The 27,718-nt window shown below is 29.3% G+C and overlaps 1 protein-coding gene across 1 annotated transcript in view; it reads right to left on the bottom strand.

Annotated features, from left to right (window-relative positions):
• Positions 1–539: 539 nt before the first annotated feature.
• LOC107453291 (cilia- and flagella-associated protein 36) overlaps positions 540–27,718 on the bottom strand; it is a 29,242-nt gene continuing 2,063 nt past the window's right edge. Inside the window, exons 2-8 of the mRNA XM_043049860.3 lie at positions 18,172–18,236; positions 16,369–16,476; positions 12,149–12,336; positions 10,015–10,141; positions 8,689–9,066; positions 6,444–6,693; positions 540–971 (exon numbers count right to left, since the gene is read on the bottom strand). Of these exons, the coding sequence (XP_042905794.1) occupies positions 955–971; positions 6,444–6,693; positions 8,689–9,066; positions 10,015–10,141; positions 12,149–12,336; positions 16,369–16,476; positions 18,172–18,236 (1,133 nt within the window). The 3' untranslated portion in view covers positions 540–954. The remainder of the gene's footprint in view (positions 972–6,443; positions 6,694–8,688; positions 9,067–10,014; positions 10,142–12,148; positions 12,337–16,368; positions 16,477–18,171; positions 18,237–27,718) is intronic.

Here is a 27,718-nt window from a genome sequence, read left to right as displayed (position 1 = left end):
TGTTGTTTTTCAAAATATTTGTAAAATCCAGAGTTAACTTTGGAATTTTATAACAAAACAACGTTAATTCCAATTTTGAAATTTTTAGCTTTTACCGTTTAAAACGCAAATAATAAAGCTTCAGTAGAAAAGATTTAAATTAAAGCAACCTTTAACAACCAGCAGCGATATATTTAAAACTAAAAATTTTAATTTTTGATAACTTATAACTCAATAGATTGCTTCGAAATGGACGAAATATACAGCGTTATTCATAATTCCCTCTGTTTACTACAACCTTATGTTTACTACAACAGGCTTCAGTGGTACATGTTACTGCCATCTACCGGCAACTGCTTAAATTAAAACTTGAATACTTTCGGAATAATTTCATATGCTCTTTTTTGCCATATTCGTCTTCGTTTTTTTACTAAAACGCTTCGAAACCCCGGAGGGAATTATGAATAACCCTGTATATTATATGCATGATTTTTTAACATTAAAGGTTAAATTATGTACTCAAAACATAACAAAAAACATTTTAGTTTCATTTTCGAGAGTTTTCTTTCGGTTTTGCCTGACAGCTCACGAAGAAACTACTATAACTTAATTTCTATAAATCGGAAATCAAAATTTAAAGGGTTTTGAAAAACTAATGAAATAAATTTGAATATGGATATTAAAAAAATTCAAATTTTCGTCAAAATCACCCATTTTCTCTCAGTCAGATACCTGAGAAAATCACTCCCCGATAAATTATAAAGTTAACCATTACCAATTAAACCATTACCATTTACTCCAAAAAATAAAATTATTTCCTCAACATGGAACAAAATATTTGCTTAAAAGAAAACAAACTTAATTTTTGTACAGTGTAAATTTTACAAGGGATGTTAAACTATCTTCAAAAGATGTTGAAATATGTCATAACGAAGCAGTGAAGAAGGTATCCACTTCCTTGATGGTTAAACCATGTTACGAGCTGGCATTATCTGTAATGAAAACAATTATGGTACTTATAAAATTATTTGAATTATTTTTGAAGCGGATCTTAGTAAAAGCATTAATTAGAATACCGAATGTATACCACTCTTAAAAATGAAACTCCCACTTTTGATGATTCAGCAATCCTTGAGCTATGTCACATTAATTTTGAAAATAATTTCTTCACGTGATTTGTGACAAGACACGAACTTTCAAATATATGACGAAAATGTTTCCTCAACTCGAAACCTCATCGTAGTGCATTGTGGGAGGTTGTTAACTACTCTAGAATAACGAAATTAAAATGAAGATTAGACAGTCGAAAATAGTGCCCAAGTAAGCCCACTGATGTGTATGGAAGTCAAAGGATTGGCCTCGTGCCCGGAAGATCCCCGGATCGAATCTCGCTCCGGGCATGGGTGTTATTTATCTCTATAATTCTTCTGTTGTTAGGGTAACATTGATCCACACGTATGGCGCTCACGATAAAGTGATCATTTATTAAGAAATTTAGATACTTAAGGTAGTGATCTTTATGACCGTCAAAGAGTTGGCCTCGTGCCAGGAAGATCCAGGAGTCAAATCTCGCTCCGGGAAGTGGATTTTATTTGTCTCTCTACTATTCTTCTGTTGTTGGGGTGACGTTGATCCACATGTATGGCGCTCACGATAAAGTGATCATTTATTAGAAAATTTAAATACTTAAGGTAGTGATCTGTATCACCGTCAAAGAGTTGGCCTCGTGCCAGGAAGATCCCGGAGTCGAATCTCGCTAAGGGAAATTTTTATTTATATTTCTGTTCTATCTGTAATTCTTCTGTTGTTAAGGTGACATTGATCCCCATATATGGTGCTCACGATGAAGTGATTATTTAGTAGAAAAGTTAAATACTTTAGACACTATAAGTTTTTTTTTTTTTTGTAAAATATTGATTGACAAAATATTTCCTTAATTTTGATTTCCTCAAAGAAGTAAAAACTGCTTCGTCGCAGACGAAACTTCGTGATATTTGAGTATCTATTTTTTACGGTATGGGTGCTTCAAAAATGATTTGTGACTGGAATTCAATTTTAAAAAAAAACAGACGAAATCATGTAGAAATGTGCAATTCGCCAAATTCTGCTGCGAAAACGTAATTTTTAAAAATTAGACAGAAAAAATTCTTGCCTTTAAGTTGTTGCTTGGGGCATTTTACGCGCAGAAGTACTTTGATTTCAATTTTAACAATTTTCAAGAAATGTCCGCAATATTGTTAAAGTTCTTTATCGATTGGAATTTTAGTAATAATTTAACTGTCCGGCAGCCATTAAATCACATAAACCATCTCTTGTTCGGGACATTTTTTCAGCACAGTCTGCATCAGAAGTATTAAAATTATATCTCTCTCATCCATCTCTTTCCTGAGATAAGACAAAAATTTTATCCATTGCATGATGTCCTACTTTCCCAACCACCTCCGCAGATATAACCTGAGTATCGTACACGCTATTACTCGAAAAAGGCTAACCCCATCACCAATAATTGATATGACATTATGTGCCACCACAGCACCGTTTAAGATTAAAGTTTCTACAACCATTATAGAAAGGATCGAAATTAAATCTAAGTAATTACTTCATAACTAAATTTTTATCTCGATAAAAGTGCAAAATTATTCTAAATAAATACTTAACTTATTACTAACTTTTCAAACCTTACAAAAGGAATCTAAATAAATATTTCACGTATAACTTATTTTTTAACGCTACTTAAAATATTACTAAAGACAACCTAACAAAAGGAATCTAAATAAATATTTCACGTATAGCTTATTTTTTTAACGCTACATAAAATATTACTAAAGACAACCTAGCAAAAGGAATCTAAAGAAATATTTCACGTATAGCTTATTTTTTAACGCTACGTAAAATATTACTAAAGACAACCTAACAAAAGGAATCTAAATAAATATTTCACGTATAGCTTATTTTTTAACGCTACTTAAAATATTACTAAAGACAACCTAACAAAAGGAATCTAAACAAATACTTCACGTATAGCTTATTTTTTAACGCTACTTAATTATTATTTAAGACAACCTAACAAAAGGTATCTAAATAAATATTTCACGCATAGTTTATTTTTTAACGCTACTTAAAATATTACTAAAGACAACCTAACAAGAGGAATCTAAATAAATATTTCACGTATAGCTTATTTTGTAACGCTACTTAAAATATTACTAAAGACAACCTAACAAAAGGAATCTAAAATATTTCATGTATAGCTTATTTTTTAACGCTACGTAAAATATTACTAAAGACAACCTAACAAACGGAATCTAAATAAATATTTCACGTATAGCTTATTTTTTAACGCTACTTAAAATATTACTAAAGACAACCTAACAAAAGGAATCTAAACAAATACTAAGTTATAACTAAGTTTTTAACACTACTTAAAATATTACTAAAGACAACCTAACAAAAGGAATCTAAATAAATATTTCACGTATAGCTTATTTTTTAACGCTACTTAAAATATTACTAAAGACAACCTAACAAAAGGAATCTAAACAAATACTAAGTTATAACTAAGTTTTTAACACTACTTAAAATATTACTAAAGACAACCTAACAAAAGGAATCTAAATAAATATTTCACGTATAGCTTATTTTTTAACGCTACTTAAAATATTACTAAAGACAACCTAACAAGAGGAATCTAAACAAATACTAAGTTATAACTAATTTTTTAACGCTACTTAATTATTATTTAAGACAACCTAACAAAAAGAATAATGACTATAGTGTTGCCATTAGGTAGAGAAATACCCGAGTTTATGGTGCCACATAAGAGTTGTTGTTGTTGCTATTGTAGTTAATTTACGTCGCACTAGAGCTGCACAACGGGCTATTGGCGACGGTCTGGGAAACATCCCTGAGGATGATCCGAAGACATGCCATCACAATTTAGATCCTCTGCAGAGGGGATGGCACCCCCCCTTCGGTAGCCCGACGACCTGCACCCAAAGTCGAGCACTTTACGGTAGAACAGTTTAACGAGGACCAATACCGCACACCCTCGGTCCCTACGCAGGCTGATCCAAGTGGTCACCCACCCGCACACTGACCGTAGCCAGTGATGCTTGACTTCGGTGATCTGCTGGGAACCGTGTCTTAACGATCAGTCCACTGCGGGACTGCCACATAAGAGAAATAATTATATATATTGTATATTTTTTCAAGCTTCTTGACTTAAGTGTACAGTGCTGTTCAGTAGTTAAATATCAAAATGATTCTTTGCTGTGATGAATGAAAAGAGACGTACAGTTCGCCAAAAAAAGCAGATCACCCTGCATAACTTTTGATCTAATGATCGGAACTTCACGCTCTAGGACTCAAACTTAATGATTCGAGGGAGTGACCTCAAATATGTTAATTAATTAGTGCAGACGATATTTTATTTTGCAAAATTAGAAACAAAAACGTTCTTTCTCTGAATAAACATACCTTTTTTTTCGACGGATTTGGATTTTTCACCCTCAAAATATAAAGGGTAGCCGCAATCTGGGGAATATGGTCCCCTTAGTTTGGTCAGGAGAGCGATACAAAGTTTGGAGCGATGCAAAGTTAATTTAACTTTTTGCGTATTATGCAATATCACGAGAACTCATTGAGCGAATTGGAAAAAAAAATTTTAGAGAATTATAAAATTCGTTCATCCAAAGACTCCATACCAAAAATTAATTTTGGAGAATATCTATTATTTTTTATTATTTATTTAATAGTAGTCAAAAGAATTTTGAACTTAAGGCCTACACCCTTTTAAAGTACGTAATTTTACCTAACAAAATATAAAATTTGAACAAATAAGATCGAATAGTTTCTGAGAAATGCAATTTTAAAAAAGTCGTAAATTTAAAATACGATTTCTTAGGAACTATTCAGAGGATTTCATTCAAACTTGGTATATTATCATCTAAAATTCCACCGCTTTAATATGATATAAAAAATTGTATACTGTTTTATTTTTTTGGTACACTGTGTATAGGGGAGAGTGGGGTAAATTGTAACAGGGTACGATTGTAACAGAGCAAAAATTTCGAGTGTCGGGTTCCAGATTTGGTTCCTAGGTGGCACACAAGGTGTATTTAATAAATCTACATGTACACCCCTGCTGGCAACCATTTTTATGCACTTTTGAAAGAGTTATATCACAAAAGATATTTTCACGCTACGTAAGTACTTTTTTTGGTATCAGAATATTATACTGTAACAAAGTAATTTTGTTTAAACAAATAAAAATTATTAACCGAATATGTAAGTGGACACCTTAATTAACATTTCAATAAAAAAAATTAGTTTTGTTAATTAACTAGCATTGTTTTTAACAAATGAAGCTGAAATGGCGTCTTGGGGACGATTGTAACAATAAGTAAAGGGACGATTGTAACAGCTGAAAATAAATAATCTTATGTTTACAAACCATTACTTAACTCTTTAAGAACCACCAATAGTTTCCTATATCATTTATATTATGTTGCATGTGCATTATTTTATTTGTCACTTTTCACAGCATAAATTAAAATTTTTAACCCCTTAAAGTTAAAAGTTTAACCCTTTAGGTCTCTGCTCATTATTATGTTTACTCCTAAAATATCACTACTATTTTAATCAATAAAAAAAATATATCACAACTATGATAATATGTATAATTAACTATTTTTTAGTTGAATCTATGAACTGTTACAATTGACCCCGTAAGTGGGGACAATTGTAACAAGTGCACGACTGTCAAAAATTGTTAATAACTAATATAATAACATTTAAAATAAGGTATTTATTTTTTTTCTAGTAGAGGATAGTCTACTTTATTCGTCTGTCAATTAATACTAATAATATATTTGATTTTTTGTTAGTTAAAAATAGTTAAGTAAAAAATGTTACAATTGACCCCACTCTCCCCTATAGAACGCTAAAAAAAGTTTGGTTACTGAGAGCAGACATACGACTGGAACCTAGCGTTTGGTAGCTGGGTAAGACATGCGCCCGCAAAGGGTTAATTATTATTTTTCGATCTCCAATCAGTAAATTTTTATTTCGTTCTTGACAATGTCTCTAAAAAACTAATGAAGAGTGATAATTATGAAACTTCCTGAATAAATAATGTTTAAAATGCTACTATGCATTTTAACGAATTAATTAGTTGCATCTCCGCAAATGTATTTTAAAACTTTTTTTCATTTCCAGCACTTATACCATTTAACTATCTTAATTACCACCATCTTCTGAGTAAAAAGTAAAAGCTATGCTCCAAAATTCTAAAAGTAAGCGACAAAATAAAATTTGAATCCATAACTTGTTAAAATCGAATCAGAAATTACTTCCGGCCTATGGCAGAGTCAAATAATTAAATTAAGCAATGCCAAATACTTCAAACTATAGTTACGACTAATTATGAAATATGAAAATGTGATTATTTCCGACAAAATGCTTACCAATTACTTCGCTTCTGAGTTTAGCTGCTAAACTTTTCCTAAAGGCTAATGTTTGGGGATCCACTTCTGTTGTTTCTTCTTTCAAAATTTGCCTTGCAGCGCGAGCAGATTTTGGTCTTGTTTGAGTAATAACTTCATCGGCATTGGAGAGTCTTCTGGCGCGTTCTTGTTTCTTCATGGCGAGGATTCTGTCTCTCTGTTGGCGCAAATAATTTTGCCGCTTCTCCAGTTCCAGTGGTGTAATCTCTACCTAAGAAAAATTATATAAGAAAAATTATTTCTAATTAGTATTTCACAACGATTCAATGAGTATTTATGCTTGCAAACTGTATACGAATAAAAGCGGTGATAAGGGATCTGTGAAACTGGTTTTTCAGAGAAGAAATTTTCCCAAAAATGCTGTAGAATATTCTCTTATTAATGATCTCCTTCTTTCCTACTAATAACATATTAGTAAGAGAACATGTTTTTAATTTTGTAATGTTCAGAAATGTCAAAAATAATTTTTTTAATTGATTTTAATAAAACTATTTAAAGAGTGTTCATTGTTTTCAGATTTTATAAGATTAAAACCGGTTACTAAGGTTTACTCGGCGTTGTTTCGGGGTATATTTTGCTGACTACTGAGATGAGTTGGATTAAAATTCTTTGATTTTCTCCTCTAGTGCCAAGATTATTCCTACGGTTCTAAGCCCCGCTTCGCGGGTCGGCTGGCCACCTGCGGTGAATATACGGTTCTAAGCAACTGACTAGTCGTTGAAGACATTTTGTCTAAACATCAAAGAATGGCATAAAAACATAAAATTTTAATTTGTATGTAGTTTCTATGTTTTATTTCGTAAATTGCTTTGTATAGCCTGAGTGTTTAGGGGCGCAAATGAAGCTTCACTATTTTGAAATGCGTGTTTTCCCAAGTATTGCTGCACTCGTAGTAATTAAAAATAAAATGGCGAGAATAGCCTTGTTGGTAGTGCTTTGAGCCCACGTCCAAGGGGTCGTGAGTTTGATCCTCGCCGGCCGAAGATTTCCCGTGTGACTGGTGCACGTTAAATCTGTCTGGTCACAAAGCCCTCCATGTTCCCACAACATATCTCTGGGGGTACTAAATTGGAGACTGATCATTCTATGGTTCAGGTCAAAATTACGATCTGTGGATAAATGAATGTATGAATGAGTGCCCTCTATAAAGAGGCTGTAATGTGTGTTTGACTGAAGTCGTATTCTTGGTCATGGATGGCACCAATGTAAAAAAAGAAACATTCTATTCCCTGAAGCATCACGGCTCCACTATTTAACTCTTGTAGTTTTTCTACTAATGACAGGCAATGAACTTGAGCAGGATTCGAACCAGCAACCACATGCGTCACAGTCAGGCACGGTAACCGCACGGCCACTTGGCCAATTTATCTATTGTAGTGGAAAATTTATTGGTGGAAGATTACGAGATCTTTATTTCTTTTTTCATAAGCTCGCACTCGTGTAAAAGTCAGTCAAAAATTGAATTGTTTCAATTGGGTACTTGCAACTCACGAAGAAGTGAAGTGATTAAGTCTAACCATGTAGTCTAACCATGTAATGTCTTAAATCAGGTTTAATTGAAAACCTTTAAGTAACGTCACGAGTGTGTGTCGAATCTGATAGGCTTCTGAATCGACAAATATCCCGATTTACCAACCATGACGTCATTTACAGGTATCCAATTATTATAAATAGCGAATAAAATGCGAGTGTATCAAAAATAGTGTAGCAAATTAAATAACTCCTTTTTTTGAGCAAGCAGTGAGAAGAGAGCGGAACCTCTTAGTTTTTTTTTTAAAATAACCTTGAATATTAATAAATTATTTCATAAGCTATGTTTAAGCAATAAATATTCACGACTGGTTCGGTTACCCCCCCCCCCTCATAAAATATCCCAATTATAAATATAATTGAGAAAATCGATATTTCAGCGAAGGAAATTAAAAGCGTTATCAAAATCTGGTGAATCATCATAAAATTAAAATAAAAAGCATTAAAACCAGTTCATTTGACTGTCAAAAGCAAATAGCGTCTCCAATAAATTACGTAGGTTCAAGTAATCACGAAAGATAGCGCAATAATTGACGCTAATAAATTTAAAATCAACTGAATTCTGACAATTATAAAATTCAACAGGGATAATTTATTAATTTTGAATTAGGGGGTATGAAAACATAGAGTAAAGGTGGTATTTAGAGAACAATTCATTTAAAAGAAGAAAGTGTACCTGAGGCTGCACGTATGGGTTCGAATCTCCCTCTGACCAAGGCCTTTCATTGGGAAGCTTCAAAGGTGGAAGCTCATTAGTAGATACTTTTACATCTCCTGCCAGAGAATCATCTTTTGCGGCATGTGCTATTCCTTCGTCCCTATTTCCTACAATTTCATCAGTTGCGTCACTAGAAGATTCGATTGTCTGTTCTACTGGTTCTTGTTCCACAGGAGAATTCTCTACGACAGAAACTGCTTCGAATTTTTCTTCGATAGTAGCGCCATCTTCCGTTTCAACTGGAGATACTTGCGGAGATGGCTCCACTGCCTTGTCTTCAGTTGGAGAATGAGAATCATTCGTTTCTTCTTTGTCCCTGACAGCGTGCTTGATAGCCTTTATAAAATATCAAACATGTTTAATCGAAAGGAGTACCAGTTTTGAATTGATATAATAAAAACTATTTGTGGGTATTTCCTTGCTGTTAGAGTGTAGTTTTAATCAATATGCAAATCTTAATTCAAAAATTCAGCAACTTAACTATTTTCTAAATGATATTTGATGCTGCGGTATCTAGCGCAAAAGCTGCTCTAATTTTTTATTATAAGCATAAAAACTACCTGCAATCCAAGGAAAAATTTGTTGTCGTTTTTTCATGTACAATACTTATTCAAATCTCATTTGACTAAAAACATGACAATCACTCATTTCTTCTCTGTCCCTGATAGCATATTTAATATCCCTTAAACAATATTAAACATATTAAGTCAAAAGAAGTAATCATTTTTGAAATTATATAATATTATTGATACTGTTAATTGATATTTTTGCTGTTAGGTAGTAGTTTTAATCAACACTCAAAGCTTAGTTCAACAGCTAAACCATTTTCCACAAAAATACTTGATGTTGCCGAATTAAGCATATAAGAGGTCTAATTATTTTATCAAAAGCCTACAAACTGTCTCCGTTACCCCAATAAGAGCCTGGATTTTTTCGCCACAATATTTTCTGAAGACTGGAAACGTGATCATAATTTTTACCCAAGCTGCAATCATATACAGAATCGTTCCTCAATCACTTTTTTTTACATCTTGACAAAGCTGAAGTTACTAGAACCTACAAGTTAGGAGTTAAAAAAGTATAAAGTTAAAGGGCATTGTCATTATCTGACAAAACCTTATCGAGTTCAATCAATTTCAGAACTAATTAATAGTAAAATTAACTAAATAGTTCCAATGGAGGGCTGTTATTCCGGAATTGTTACTCCAAAAGTTGCTTATTCCTAGTTACATTTAAAGATCGCAAGCATCTTGACGTCATGAATATATATCTAAAGATACCTACCTGTTCGAGAAGTTCTTTTTCCTTTTTTGCTTCAGTTTTCATCTTCTCGTGTAAAGCGATATCTGCTGGAGCCATGTCATTCTTCCGCATTGTTTCATCTCCATCCTGGGCTTCATTTATGGCCTTTCTGGAGAAATAGATGAAAGCAGGTAAAGTTAAGACAAAGGCATAATAAATATCGTATGTCTTTCATCTAGAAAAGAGCAACTTAGAAAAAAAGCTTAACAGTTATTATTAAAAGAAAAGTTGAAGTTTCTAGGGAAAGGTACCTGATATGAGACATGTGACCAGTGCAATACTGAAAAGTACCTCGCAGTGTTATTCTAAAAATATCAGAATGTTAACGAATTTACATATTTTTAAAAAGCTGCCCTAACACAGTATTTTACCAAAACGTATAAAATACCTAAGCTCTAATTGCTATAATCTTGAAACAAAGTTTAGTTTTTTGACAAAAAAGAATGTATAAAACGTAACTGAATATGTATAACGTAATGAATGTATATAACGTAGGTAAAAAATTCTAAAAAACGATTGCACTGTAATAAATGACCGTAAATTCTGCACAAAAAAAAAACATATTTTTTAAAGAAAAAAAATTGTCTAAGATATATATCTGCCGATTTTTTTTAATAATTATCTCCTGCGCGTCCAGCCTTTTTCTTTCTTTTTTTTTTACAGACTTTCTCCATATTTTTGACGATTTAAAGCTGTATTTCACGAAACAGTCTTCTGTAATCATAAACGGACCCTTATCATAAGCGGATTTAAACTATTGATTGAAATTCTAGTTTTTGTCATGCAGTTTCGCTTACCGTAAGATAAAAGTTTATCTTTTTTCAAATCATGTTATAAATATTTTCTATACTTGCTCTTAATAAATTATTGCTTTTAACACTGGATAAATAAAATTGAGATTCTACTTCATTGTCGAATTGATGCTCTACTTGATTACTATCAGTTTATAGAAGCATTTTTCTGTAAGTTAAATTGTCAGACATATTTATAAAGGGGGACCAATGTAGTTGTATACGTTTTCACAGTTAAATATGATTTCAATAAGTAAGGCTTATAAGAAAAAAGAGAGTTAAAGACTTTTCTTCAATTAACTAGAGCTGTTGTTGTTGTTCATTTACGTCGCACTTGAGCTGCACAATGGGCTATTGGCGACGGTCTGGGAAACATCCCTGAGGATGATCCAAAGACATGCCATCACAATTTTGATCCTCTGCAGAGGGGATGGCTCCCTTGCTTCGGTAGCCCAACGACTTGTACGCGAAGTCGAGCACTTTACGGTAGAACAGTTTAACAAGGACCAATACCGCACACCCTCGGTCCCTACGCAGACTGATCCAAGTGGTCACCCACCCGCACATTGACTGTAGCCAGTGATGCTTGACTTGCTTGGTGATCTGCTGGGAACAGTGTCTTAACGATCAGTCCACTGCGGGACCAATTAACTAGAGCAGCCGTGGCTCAAGGGACTGAGGTGACTCGATTGAGGTGATCCGGGTTCGAATAGGGATTTTAACTGACCATGCGCATTCAGCTCGTGACTCATAACGACCACAACGGTAAATTAGTAATTTTTTCGAGTTTTTTTTTAAAAAATAACGAAGTTTTTATTAAAATAATTGAGTTTTTTTTTCTTTTTTAAATAATAGCACTTGTCTGCTTAAAAATCAGGAGTCCAGAATGAGGTCAAAGATTCCAATATATTGCTTTTTGTTGTTACAATTTAAAATAAAGCCAAAAAATACATACAAAATTTCTTGTGATAATGTTTTTTATTAGTATGATTAAAAATATTTTGCTTTTAGTTTCTCACACGTTCATTAGTTCTAAAATTAGTTCCCTTCATTAGTTCTAAAATGTATTAATATATTGACATACGCTTGAATTATAACTTCGTCAACACACAAAGAGAAGCTCACGTAATATAAACTGTTATGCTACGTTCATGTGTTATATTATTCCGATTTGATTCACCAAACTGTTACAGTGCAAATATTCTAACAAAATCTTATAACTTCACAGAGAATTTAATTCAAATAAGTAAACGTCTGGTTTATAAACCCCCCAAATAGAGACTCTCCAAATATAAGCTACGTATTAGATAAATAAAGAAGCTTACTTTATGACTTCTTCAATCTGTGATTCATCTTCCTTCATTTGTGGTGTTGGTTCCATACAGTTAGGTATAGATCCTCTCTTTTGAGTCAAAAACTCTAGAGCCTGTAACTGTAACTCTAAATTCTTTTGAGTCATCATTCGTTTGAAAATTTCAAAATCGTCTGCAGCCCATACTTGTTGAAACAAACTCTGAAATAATTCGCGTTTATTAAATACGTTAAGAGTTAAAAATAATGAAAATTCGGGTCAGATAGCGTATTTTGATTCTACTGCTTTATAAACTTTTTCTTATAAAGATTGAGCTGGAATTTACTTTAAAGGTCAAACTCAAAAGAATATCATATTATTACTGCTAAATAGAAGAAAATTCTTGTACAATAGAGTTGCCCAAATCAGAGGCTGAACTAGATCGGTGTTCCCCTATCATTCAATCAATCAATCAATTTCCATTTGCACTATTCTTGTTGAACGATTCGTATTCATAGCACAATAGAAATGAATTCCTATTTGTAGCATTTTTAAGTGATTGATCATTGATGTATTTCCAATTGACAGATAAGTGAAGTGACGTCAGCTTAGACATCTCTATATCGAGACTTGAGTGTTTTCTTAAACAATTGGGTATACTATACCCTACGTCACAGATCGTGTTATTCCTACTAAATTTAACTAGTAAACAGCATTTTCTGCGAACCTGATTTCTAGCAACAAGTAAAAGCATCAAACGAAGTGTCTTGTTATAAGTCGCTACTCGCCAGGTTGGAATTGTATTAGTCTAGTTCCTTTGGAAATAATTTATATTGTTGTTTTACCGAAGTTTATGAATTTAGTAAGCATATTTAAAACTCAGTTTATTAATTAAACTAAAAGGTAAATGTTATTCCTAGTAAGTGGAAGTAGTTGTGCCTTTTTTATATTATACCCAATTACTGTTTAACATTTATTAAAATAATAAAAGATCTTTTTAAATTTCAAAATTTTATGCTACATTTGTTTAGTCAAACCAAAAATATTAATTTGATTAATCAAATTAATTTATCTACACCAGTCAAATGGTCGCTAATAAAAATGCGTGCCTAACTATAATGCCTATAACTCCCACAAAACTAAAGTTTATCGCATGAAATTATTCTGTTTTACGAATAATATGCTATGTTAATAACTGATCTAAATTTGCAACAGTTACTCATTACTATTAGATCAAGTTTAGCCTATCTTTAGCCAGCACCCTCTATGTTTATTCTGAAAATGGCACAAAACTTCAATCTAGAGAAAAGCCACAATTTTGTGAAAATATAAAATGCTTATGGTCTAATTTTTTAATATTTAAAAACTTACTCCAATGCTGCATTATCACGTCTCATAACAATTTTCAAAAACTGAAAATAACGCAGTAATCTTGATAATTTTCATCTCGGTGGGGAAAATGTCTCTAAATTGGAGGTTTATAAAAAAGTAAAATAACTTTTAAAATATTTAAGTTATTTGTCCGTTCTAAGTCCTAGATAATTCTTTACGGCAAGATGGCATATATAGTTTAAAATTATACTTTTCTTCAAGTTAAAGGCACTTAAATTGTGGTTTTTTTTATTTTCCTTCATGTTAAAATAAAGAATCAGGGGTCCAATAATTTGGCGATAATTTTGGCGATAACTGATGAGACCTTGTTTCTGGTTACCATGATATTCTTTGCTCTCACTGATATGACGTTCAGGTTACCGCAACTTTTATTTACCGTTATGTGATTGGTTCTTGGTTTATTGTCATATATGCTGGTTTATTTTCAAATCGCTAAGTAGTATTAGAGATGCCACCGATAGTAAACTATTACCATAACTAGTTATGAAAAATGGCATCTATATAACTAGTTGTGAAAATTCAGGGTAGGATGGGGTATCCTGATTCTACTGCTATGTAAAGCTACTTTTGAACATACATTGCGCTTTATTTTACTTTACAAGCAAAAAACAAAGAGCATTTGGCGCATTTGAGGGGGGGAATGGCATTTGAGGGGAAAAAATTATTCAATATTAAGTCTCTAATGTTCTTTTAAAAAGAAAAAAAACATTTCGATTTAACACTTATTAAAATAATATTTTTTTTTTAATTTTCAGAACGTTATACTAAATTCATTTATTTAAATATACCTACAATATTTAATTTAAATATTCAAAGTATCAATTTCATCTACACTTGAAAAATAGACGCTGCTAAACATGCCTAAAAATCCCACGAAACTGAAAATTCTATACTTGATTGTAAAAGAAAATATATATAAGAACTTAATATCTTTTCCTTTCATAAAAGATATTCAATGGAGACTTTTTATATTTTTTATTATTATATTTATGGAGATATTTTATAGAAAAAGGGCATCTATATAACTAGTTATGAAATGGGATATTATGATTCCACTGCTGTGTAAAACTTCTTCCTGGCTTACTTTAGTTTAGTTTCGCACTTTAATTTACTTTGCTAGTCAAAAACAAAGTTGTATTTATCGTCTTATTATTGAGATTAAATGTACGGCATCTGCAAGAAAAAAATTTCTAATACAATATCAAGTCTCTAATGTTCTTCAATTTATCAGTTTTTAAAGAGTGAAAATTTTTGTTTAATTATTAAAACTGCATATGTTTTTTTTTTTCAAATATATCTGCAATATTTATTTAATTAATCAAAATAATCTATCTACACTTGCAAAATGTGCGTATCTAGATATGATTAAAAAGGCCACATAACTAAATATTCCATACTTTATTCCAAGAAGAAATGTATATATAAAAGCATAATTTCTTTTTCTTTCATAAAAGATATTTTATGGAGACTTTTTTATAACTAGTTATGAAAAATCGCATCACACAAATAGCCTCTACACTCTCAATAGTAACTGACGACTCTTTTGAAGGCATTTTCCATTACTCCACTCGAATTCTCAGGAGTCATGACTTCGATTTCAATCCGAATGATGTCTTTTAGTTACTCCATTACTCTCGGCGCCCTCAAAGGTTCTCGTTTTTCGCGAGAAAAAACGAGACCCATCTAATTTGGTGAATGGCGGACTGAATATTTCTTGTTATTTCTTTTTCAGAAAAAACTCGCCCTAATAACATTTTATTACAAAAAGTGAAGAAGGTTTTGACTAGTTAGTGTATAATAAGATTTCGAGGATTTCCATTTTTTTTTCTTCACATTATCGAACAATTTATAATCGATTTAAACAAAATCTTAGTTTTAAAAAAAAAATTTCAAAGGTTTTGTTTTCCAAATTCATATTTGACTATTTTTAAACTGAAGTGTAAGTAATTGATGAAATAGCTTAAATTAAACATTTATTTCACAAACTTAATGAAATTATTAATATTATTATTATTATTATTATTTGCTGGATACCCGTTCTTGGTAAGGATGAAAAAAAAATGATTATAAATCAGTAATAATCAACACCATGAAATCTTGCATAAAACTAAAAGACAAATACCGATACAATGAAGTAGTTTTCTTTTTTTTTTTAATTTGGTGCCCTACCTTAACTTTTTGTTATCAGATTAAGCAAAACATGGTTTTAGAAGTTCATCAATCTCCAAAATAAAGATTAGTTGTATTCATCAATATCCAAAATAAAGATTAGTTGTATTCAGTATCATTTAGCATAATGCTATTGCTCGAGATCAGCTCCTGTTGTTATTATTATTATTATTATATGTTATTTTAAGTATATAATTTCAAAAATACCAATAAAAATTTGAAACTCAATAAAATTTATTCCAAGTTTTTTTTTATCGATATTTATAATTATTAGGAAATTTAATTACAGACTAAAATAAAATACAAAAATTTCTGAGAGAGATGTTCGACTCAATCTTAGTAAAGTAACATATTTAATTAATTTATACCAAAAATGAAGTTTATTTGAGCTTTTTTCAAGGACCCTGTTATAAAACTCGAACAGTAAACCTAATAAGACATTGCTAAAGAGCCACGTTGAAAACTATAGGACGAACCCTAAACTGTTATTTAAACATTTGTCTCAGTGAGCACCCATGATTTTCAGGAGATTTATCAAAGCTGTTTATTTGTGAATTCACTGCAACCTTATTTGCAAAAGAAATTTACATTCAAGATTTTATCTCCTCATTTTCTAGAATTCTATTTAAGTTATTGCTGTAATTCTAAATTTAGTGACGATAAGCGTCAGAATATCTATGATATTCCAATAACCTGATGGAACTGGTTCATCGCTCTTTTGGTTGCAACAGAACATGACTTCTCGAACTCTTCTGGTGTTATTCGAAGATCTTCCATGTAACTTCCCAGCATAAAATCCACCTAGAAACAGTTTAAAAATTTAAACTTTTGCTACACAAAGCAGAGATGCCTACTGCTCCGGACACGCCATAATAATTTTAAAAACGGTAAATAACTACAGATTAAAATTTGCAAATATTTGACTAATTTTGCTTACTTTTTAACAGGTTTAACATGATTTACTGTGATAAAGTGGTGAATATATAAGCCTACGAATTATTTAGAGACAGTGGTAGATAAAAATTTAATTTATTAAACAAAGAATCACAATTCATAAACTACCACTCGATAATATTTATTAGCTTTCCGGAGCAAGTTGGCATCTCTGCGCAAAGGTATAATTTCGTTTACTTATTTATCTCTTACACTATAAAAAATACCTATCCAAATTTGATGCTGAAAAACTCGAAAAAATTGTGCCTTATTTCAATGTGATACAGAATACAACGGTCATACACGCTTTAAATGGTGTAGTTAAATCTAAACACCAATAATTAATAAGGCTTACACATAGTTAGATTCAATTACTCCATTCACGGCTAGCAACAGGCCAGAGGACGTGTTGTTGCCGTTTTTGAATTTTCCGTAAATTTTTGTAAGAGAAGTAAATTATGATTTTATTTGTCTTAGAAGTAGTGATATAATCGATGACAGAAGACTCCATCCACTCATAATTATTAAATTTACTTAATTATGAACATCATTTCTGAAGATATAAACATTTTTACTTTTTGATCTATGATGGCAGCCAAAGAAGCCTAGTTAGGCTTCGTTGGTAAGTCTAGCTAAGCCTAGCTAGTTATAGCTAAGCCTAGCTAGGCTTAGTTATCAACCTCAGTACGTGAAGTGCGAGTTTCAAGATCATACTCAATTATTTACCAAAGGTATTCAATTTTCTTGCCGGATTGATTTCACAAACTACACGTGTATATAGTTATGAAAATCCTGTGTATTTTTAATAATAAAGATATTTATGTTCTCATAAATGATTTTATAATATTTAACTTCTCTTATATTTATTCGCTTCGCTTAATATTTAGCTTTTGTATCATAAATTAAAGGTAAAGAAAACGTTTACGTTTTAGAATGTACTCAGAACTCGTAAGTAACATGATTTTAGAATTGATAAAATATAAGCTAGAACAGTGTTCCTTGATAAACAAGTAAATAACTTTTCAAATTGTAGGATTGATAAATACAATTTCGTACGATTAAAAGCATCCCAGATATAATCAAAAGTTTATGGAAAAGGAATAAATTAGAGGTCGTTCAAATATTACGTAAGCACCTAATGGAGGGGGTGGTTTGTGGTTCGCTTATTTTCGCAGTGCTTACGTGAAATACCCTCAGTGGCAGACGGATCGTGGGTTAGAGTCCCTCTGGTGTCAGGCTATCCGTGGGAGGCTCTCGTTGTCTTCCTTTCCATGTAATTCAAATGCGGGTTAGTTCCATCAAAAAGCCCTCCAAGAAGGCAAATTTCTCCCAATACTTGATCCAGGAGTTCCCTTGTCTTCTGGATTCGGTTCAAATTTACAAGGCTACTGAGTTGAACATTAGTAGTCGCGAACCCAAAAATTGGGTCGGTTATTCAGCGATGGTTATAAAATATAAAATAATTAACATGTACAGTTTTTAGAAGAAAAAAAATTAAAAACATTTTTCGTACAAAAATAATAAATACAACAAAAGTTACAACTATCATATTACATATTTTACCAAATTTTTGTAGGCCTCGTGAATTTTCTTAAACTCTTCTTCATTCTCAGCTCCGGGCTCAAACACTGAAAATAATTGTAAAACAGATTGTATCAATAAATAACAATAACGAACAAGTTTTTCGTTTCTTTTTTCTTTTTTTTTTCTTTTTTTTCTGCATGAGATTTTATTTAACAGATAGTTTCGTGTCTCTGATTTCAAATATGCAATCGGTTTCTTTCACCAATCTACAGCTGTTTTTTTTAATAACATTTTTATTAGCTTATTATTTGTCGAAATGTACAAGCTTGAAAACGTTATATGTAACAGAGGGTCACATAAATGCTGCCATAAACTTCTAAGGGAGTTAGAGCAAATCATCAGAATTAAAATTACATGAGAACCCATACCCGGTAATTTCGTCATATGCCGCTAGAGGCGTTTGCCGATTATGAACTGTTTCTTCGTGTGCTTCTGAACAGTTCTGAACATTTCAATAAAATTACACTATAAACGTCATTTTTTTTTTAAAAAAATCTTTAGTTTAAGGAAAAACTAATTTTGGATTTGAAATCCCAGCACCCAAATTAGCAGAACAAGTATTTGTATAAATGGAAAAAAAAATTCCAATGTAGTATACAATACATAAAAAATATATATATATTAGCATACCACATACTTTTTTTAACAATATTGAAAGCAAATTTCAAAGGTTACCGAATTTTTAGTTTCAAGTTTCCAATTTCTAATAAATAAAAAAATAAAAATTACATAGAAACATTCCTAGCTCTGAGATATAAAAAAAAAATAAACTTATTTGACAAATTTTTCACGCAAAAATTCTTGCGTGACAAATTTATATTCTTATAAAGATCTATTCTCAAATTACATACCGATGTTAGTTGTGTATGAATTAGTGAATTATGGAATGGAAAAATAGACTTTAAGGAAATATCAGAAATGCTTACAATATACTTTATTATTTTAACGGTTCATAATAAAATTCAAATAATGACCAGAATTATTTTCCAATGTGAAAGATTACATTTAGCTGTGATTAACTATAAATTTAAAATTTCCTTGTCTCCAACGGAAAGAAAATTGCGGATTATTGTAAATTTATCGTTAATTTTATATTCTTTTGACATTACGAATGAAAAACGCGCTTACGTTTCCAAGGAATGGAAAAAATAGATTTTCAAAAATATTTACAAAATATTTATTAATTTTATGGTTCATACTGAAATTCAAATAATAACCAGGATAATTTTGCTATGAAAGAGTGAGCTTTAATAAACTAAAAATTCAAATTTCTCTCGTTACCATAAAGCGTTAATATTATATGTATTTGACATTATGTATGCAAAACGTGTGCATGTTTCCAAGGAGAGAGAAAACTAGAACTTAATGAAATTTCAAAATTCTTTTCAAATTCTTTTGAAATTTTTCGCCATTTTACAACTATTGCAATGCAAACTTTTCAATGAATATCAAAATGCTTACAAAATACATTATTAATTTTACGGTTGATAGCAAAACTCAAATAATGAGCATAATTAATTTCCGAAGTGAAAGACTAAACCTTGTTTTGTTAAAACTTAAACTTATTATCAAAATACTTATAAAACATTTTATTAATTTTAAAATAATACTTTTGTGTTGTTACTAAATCAAGTTCCGAACTATAAACAAACTTCATAGAGTAAATAACGAGAAAAAAATGTGTAAGTTTAAGTTTCAGAAAAAACTAATTTAACAAATGAATTAATCATTTAATACAATATCACAACAATATTTTTACTGATGTAATAAAATTGCAACTGTTAGTAAATTGCTGATCAGGAACATTTTTCTAAATTATAGAATTAAAAGAACACATATAGTTTAATTCGTGCGATAATTTTTTAAATTTTCAGTATCTAAAAACTACGGTACGAAATATTTATAATAATATTTTTCATAATAATATTTGCAAAGAAAATACTTTTCATTTTTAAATCATCTGTACTCTAATATTTAAAATTGTCTTTTTTTTCAAACTTTGTGTATTTTAGTAAGTTTTTTTAAATATATCTTAGAGAGAAATAAATCACCTGAGAGAACAGTTTTAGTTTACCGAGAATCGTTCGTAAAAATGAGCAAACAATACTTTGAAGACACATAATAGAAAAAACTACAAGCTCAAGTACAAATAATTTAGCAATTTTTCCCTACACAATATCAGTTTGTAAGCAAAAACGGAGCAACGACTTAATGGATTCCATTTATTTTTAGAGAAAAAAAAAATAACATACAATAGTTCGTTAGAAAAATATAACAAAGAAAATATTTTCTGTTTACATCCATGAAAACAATGCCAACAATGAATTTACAGGAAAAATTCATTAAGGAGAAACAGAATCAAGAGTAAAAAGTAACAACATAATGAACAATAGAATCTCGCGGGAAATTATTGTTATTAATAATTCCTATCTTATTCGTATTTTTTCCCATAAAATTATTACTGTTCCTAGTTTTGCATGCTCTTCAATATAAATCATTAATTTTTCAGTTTTGCAGTTTTTCCTCTACTAGAATTTCATTTCAATATGTTTATCAAAAAGTGTATTTTATGTTTTAAAAAAATAGAATAACATTATTTTGAGAAATCTGTTTTGAAAGTTTTTTTTTTCAATGCTTTTTTCATATAAAAACTAATATAGCGTTTTCGTAATTTTTTCATAATATTTTTGAAATATAGAGATATTATTCAAAATATTCATGCATATTTTAGTTGCAATATTTTTTATTTAATGCTATTAATTGAACGGGCAAATTCCTGCTGTTCAATAAGCTTGTTTAATTATATCTTCATTGAAAACTTTAGGCCGTTGTTTTTAAAAATAAGGTAAGATAACTCTTCAATCCTATTTTCTTTGATCAACAGATAAATAATTAATAGATAAATAATGAACAATAGATTCTCACAGGAAATTATAGTTATTAGTAATTCCTATCTTATTCGTATTTTTTCTCATGAAGTTATTACTATTTGTAGTTTTGCATGCACTTGTATACATACATGGCAGTACTTTTACTTTCGTTACTTGTGCCGCCGGTACAAGTAAAAAGTTCGTACTTTTACTTGTACTTCGTTACTTTTTAAATTTAGTACTTTTACTTGTACTTTCGTTACTTTTTTAGGGAAACAGTACAAGTATTTGTAACGGAAATGTCGAATGAAATCGTTACTTTTTTCTAAAATTCGGTAAGCTTTCTAAAAAAAGAAAGAAAAAAAATTAAATTTAAAAAAATGCTTATGTTTTTTTAATTTACAAAATTAATGTGCAATATATATGTATTCACAGCTAACTTCGTGCTTAAATACCTTGACCTCCCATGGAGAGCTTATTCAGCGTAGCTAAGCACGTTCTGAGAAATTCTCGCAGCAGACTCAGTGACACCACTTTCGAAATGCAATTATTTTGCAAAATGAATAAAAATATTAATTAGCAAGTTATTTTCATTCATTTTCGAGTTTTATGCCTTTATTTAATACATTTTAAATAAAAAAAAATTTGGGTTTTGTTATTACGCTAATCAATTTTCTTTTTGAACTCACTAATAATATATTTTTGTCTTCATACATTTTTTACTAAATACATTTTTACCTAGTAAATTTTTTACTAAAATTATGCTTATGCCCGACCTTGTCAAAGAACGCCCAGTCAAATCTCTAAGAACTTCAGAACTATTTGTGCTATTGAAAACTATTATAATTACTATTTTAACTCTTGAAAACTCTAAGGTATTAATTTAGCCTCTGATACTAAAATTCGTTTACAAATTTTAATTATTCCGTTAGGCAGAAATGTTCGGAAAATGATTTTCTCGCATGACTTCAGCATTAGCCATTGTTACAAATAAAACTGTAGACTGTTCTGTTTCAACTTATACTGCACATTCAATTATTTTTTACTAGCTCAAAGATCACAAAGCTATCTGAAACCTCGTGTTTGCTTTGTTTATGTCTGTGCTTATAAAACGCGTTTCTATAGAGTAAAACAGTTTTAAATCAATGGTAATTTAAATAAATAAAAATAATAAACTAAAAATTAAAATCAATTGATAAAATTTCTTTTTCATGCAAATCCATAAAAAGTTAGATATTAAAACTATACTTGATTTTAAAATTATATTATACGATTATATTATAAAATTATATAATAATATTCTTCCGAATTTAAAAATAAATTAATGTCCATAACTTTCAAAATTAAAAATAATTAAATAAATAGCATCAATTTTGCAAAAACATTAAAGAACATAAGAATATTATTCAATAAAATCTTAGGCTACTTTGAATTTTCGATTTCCTAGAAATGTACTTTTAAATCGTTACTTTTTTTGTTTAGTACTTGTACTTTTACTTGTACTTTCTACTCGTTATGTTTCAAAATAAGAACTTTTTACTTTTTACTCGTTACTTTTTTTAAAAATACTTTTACTTTTACTCGTTACTTTTTAAAAGTGACGTTGCCATATATGCTTGTATATTAATCGTTAATTTTTCATTTTTGTAGAGATTCATTACAATATGTGTAGCAAAAAGTCTATTTTGAGTTTTTAAAAAAATAAAGTTATTTTTGAAAAATTGTGAGAAATCTGTTTTGAAAATATTTTTTCAATGCTTTTTAACGAAAAATAACATTGTGTTTTCTTAAATTTTTCATAATAATTTTGAAATATGGGGATATTATCCGAAATATTCATGTTTATTTCATTGCGATATTTTTTATTAAATGCTATAAATTATATAGGCAAATTCTTGCTGTTCAATATCATGCTGAGTCATGCAAAACTTCTATTTTCTTTATAAAAAGTGTTAAAAAATAAACTTTTGAATTTTGTATAACTTGCACTGCTTTGTTGCGGAATAATTTATAATGAAAAAAAGTTTTTTATTATGTCTTATTTTGCTTAGCAGCAAGCTTTTTTAATTAAAAACTAATTTGTCATCTAAAAACTTGATTATTTTTCTTAACTTATTTTACAACAAAAGTTTCAAATTGAAAAAGGATCTTGTATCTAAAAAGTTATACAATAAGTCTTACTTTATTCATCAACAAATATTTAAAAATGAAATCTGGAAAACGATTTCTGCTTATAGAATCGCTTTCTCGAAGAAAAAAATGCGTTCTTTTTCCATCACAGTGCATTTTTCTTTTTTCTCGCTTAATTTTTATAGTATTTTTGACTCTGAGGAGTATTTAAGAATTCATAAAAATTTCAGTCATAATATTTCTTGTATGTCATTAATTATACATGAATATCCGCAAAATCCATTAGATTAAACATTAAATAAATATTACGAACTTACAAAAACATGGAAGCTTCTATCTTTTAAAGTAAAATAACATAATGTATTCTCTAAGACAGTGTTTCCCAAACTTATGACTTTTGTGTACCCTTTCTAAATTTTTCGTAACGCTGAGTACCACTAAGAAAAAATTAATGTATTTTTTTAAAAATATGTCTATTTTTCTTTCTTGGTTCGAAGTTGTGTTAATAAGTTATTTGCATCAGTGAGAAGGATGATATTGTTTTTGCTGTGATAACAGGATAAAAATTATATTTTATAAAAATAATCAAAATAAGTAGAATTTATTGCAAACCTTTACAATAAAAAAAAGTTGCACAAAAGTTAAAAATCACAACTGGCTGTGGACACCACTAATTATTAACTGTTAACTCTGGAAAAAAGAGCCAATGGAAAAATACGTAATCGTAAATTTTCATAGCTACCTTTGTTTTTAAATAAAATTTTCGTTTGTTGCAAGATATTTCGCATAAGAACGCGTACCCCCGCTAAACTGTTCTCGCGCCCCTGGGGGTACGCGTACCACACTTTGGGAAACACTGCTCTAAGAGATATATTAAAATGAGCTTTCAAATTTTACATAGGTTTCTGTAAAATTATTGTTCTCTTCTTGTAGAATAATTTGTAAGAAAAACTTTTCCTGCTATGTCTTAATATATTCCACACCAAAGAGTGTGAATTGAAAAATAAACGTTGTTTAAAAAGCTTCTCAATGTTTCCTATTTTATACGACAAAAAGTTTGAAATTTAAAAAATTATTTGTCATTAAAATATTTTCCTAACCTGTCTTATTTTCTACAACAACAAACATTCAAAATTGATAAAATTCGTAGTTTTCTAAGAAGTGTCTTTATGTATCTAATTTAATCAGCAACAAACTCTTGAAATTAAAAAAAGCATTACTTATTTAAAAAGTTTTCTCAACATCTCTTATTTTATTTAACAAATATTTAAAATTGAAAAATTAAACTTTTTCTGAAAAATGTCTTAATAACTCTTATTTTCTACAACAACAAACATTCAAAATTGATAAAATTCGTAGTTTTCTAAAAAGTGTCTTTATGTATCTAATTTAATCAACAACAAATTCTTGAAATTAAAAAATTCATTACTTATTTACAAAGCTTTCTCAACATCTCTTATTTTATTTAACAAATATTTAAAATTGAAAAATTAAACTTTTTCTGAAAAATGTCTTAATAACTCTTATTTTCTACAACAACAAACATTCAAAATTGATAAAATTCGTAGTTTTCTAAAAAGTGTCTTTATGTATCTAATTTAATCAACAACAAACTCTTGAAATTAAAAAAATCATTACTTATTTAAAAAGTTTTCTCAACATCTCTTATTTTATTTAACAAATATTTAAAATTGAAAAATTAAACTTTTTCTGAAAAATGTCTTAATAACTCTTATTTTCTACAACAACAAACATTCAAAATTGATCAAATTCGTAGTTTTCTAAAAAAGTGTCTTTATGTATCTAATTTAATCAACAACAAACTCTTGAAATTAAAAAAATCATTACTTATTTAAAAAGTTTTCTCAACATCTCTTATTTTATTTAACAAATATTTAAAATTGAAAAATTAAACTTTTTCTGAAAAATGTCTTAATAACTCTTATTTTCTACAACAACAAACATTCAAAATTGATAAAATTCGTAGTTTTCTAAAAAGTGTCTTTATGTATCTAATTTAATCAACAACAAACTCTTGAATTTAAAAAAATCATTACTTATTTAAAAAGTTTTCTCAACATCTCTTATTTTATTTAACAAATATTTAAAATTGAAAAATTAAACTTTTTCTGAAAAATGTCTTAATATTTCTTATTTGATTCAACAACAAACATTTAAAAATGAAAAAATTTTTATTGTCTAATAAATACATTAATCTATCTAATTGTATTCAAAATTATACATTTAAAAATGAAAAATAGAAAACCCCTCCATGAAATTACTATTTATTAAATCTCTTTCTCGAAAAAAATTGTTCTTTTTCCCAATTTTAAACTGCATTTTTTATTTTGTGTGCTTATTTATTTTTTATTATTTTGTGTACTAAAATAAATAAATTTAATACACAATCGACAGTAATAAATTGTTAATTCTACAAATATTGAAATCTAATTTTATCATTATTTTACAGCATGATCCTTAATATTTGGAGACACGCTTTTAAATTAATTTCTTTGCCAAAACCTCGCTTATTATATCTAAGTTGTTAAGCAATCTACACCTTAACGCTAAAGTTTTAAAAAAAATCTGCATTTTTTTTTAATTAAGTAAATCAAATTTGAAAAAAAATTTTAAAAAAATTTATTAGAAAAGTATCTTAGTATATCGTATTCGATTGAAAAAATTAGAAATTTAGAAGTATAAAACTATTAAGTACATACAATACTTATAGTATTTGAATAATAATTTTTTTTTCAAAGCAGTTGGTGTTACATATTTTTTTCTCTTAATTCTTCTTAGTTAACTTAATTCTTCTTCTAAATCTTCATTCACTCTTAATTTTTTTTATAAAGTAAAGCGTGTTAAGAACAGTTTTGCCTAACGAATTTTTTCAGGAAAATGTTTTTATAAGTTAAGCAAAGTTTGGAAAAATTTAATTAACGAATCTTAAAATTTTAAATCCTGGAATAGTTCTGGCTATATCTGATACATACTTTCAATTTATTCATTCAAATCAATTTAATAATCTCTAATACTTACAAAATGCAACTGTGATACCATGACCATGCCTAAAATTTCAAATAATAATAAAATTAAAGAAAAGTACCGTTTAAAATTGGGTACAAAAATTTAAAGTTTGAATGATCAATAATGAATGTCCATTAATAATAAGGTTTAGTTTTTAATTCATAAAGTGTTTCATATTAATCTCTCTCAATACGTATTTTAAAAATCATTTTTAAAAAATAAAGAGAAATTAAACCTATGTTAGTTAAAGGTTGCAAATAAATATTAAAATCAGAAGAAAAAAAGACATTTTAAAATTATATAAATAATTGCATAGTAAGAAAGTTTGTATATGAGTAAGAAATCAGTTTTCAGATACAACCCATAGTAAACTGGCTTCTGAAACTTACATTCAGGTCATTTACTCGTATTGACTTCGATAATTTCTCGTCATAGTTTGATACATTTTTTGCCTGTATCTCCTAAATATCAACTTGCAACCCTTAATGTGTGTAATTTTTTAATTCATTTTTTATGTTATTTAAAAAAAAAAGTATATTGAGAGCAGTCAAAAAGAAATTGAAGCAACGCGAAAAAACTTTTTAATTAAAAACATGAGTAACAGACAGACATAGATAGATAACAGAAAACAGAGATGTCAGTGAAGTCAAACAGAGATATCATTGAACTTACACTCAGGTCATTTACTCGATAATTGACTTCGATAATGTTTCGTCATCGTTTGATACATTTTTTGTTTGCATCTCTTAAATATCAAATTACAACCTTTGATGTGCGTAATTTATTCTTAATTTTTTTATGCTGTTTAAGAAAACGAATATTAAGAACAGTCAAAAGGAAATTGTCGCAACGCCAAAAAAATTTCAATTAAAAACATGAGTAACAGACAGGCATAGAACGAAAACAGAGATATCAGTGAAATGAATTTATTCCTATTTATTTTTTGTCGGCCCTAAATTGCAGCCGTCCTAGTTGCATGACAGTTATGGCGACAGTAAAAAAATATATGTTGATGATAATAGCACTGCAAAAAAATATACGTTGATTAAAAAAGTTGACACCGTCTTTAGTGATAAGAAAAGTTTATAATCAATAAATTTTTTTATAAATATTTTTTTGTAAATAGATTTTAAATATAATTAATACATTTTATATTTTGCAAGACTTATGAGCGAAAAATGTATAAATTTTGTAGAAAAAAAACTTCCAATTATTACAATTGCTTATGGAGGAGAAATATATTTTTATGGGAGAAATATTTTCGAATCCATAGACATTTTTGGTGCTGCCACTATATATAAAGTTTCCTAACACACCATGGACAGGAGTATACACTCTTTTCTATGGTGGTTAGAGCATCCGACTACGACTCCGTAGGTCCTTGTTTCGAATCCTGCCCGCTGCCAGCAAACATCACTCTCTCACAGTCTTCTTCGCATTGGTGACAAACGACACTCGAACGTACAACGCAACTATCTAGAACCTCAAAAGATGGCAGC

This window comes from Parasteatoda tepidariorum, chromosome 10 (genome assembly GCF_982258835.1).
Source record: "Parasteatoda tepidariorum strain Cologne lab strain chromosome 10, Ptep-v5.0, whole genome shotgun sequence".
Classification (NCBI taxonomy): domain Eukaryota; kingdom Metazoa; phylum Arthropoda; class Arachnida; order Araneae; family Theridiidae; genus Parasteatoda; species Parasteatoda tepidariorum.
This window is presented reverse-complemented; position numbering and strand designations above follow the sequence as displayed.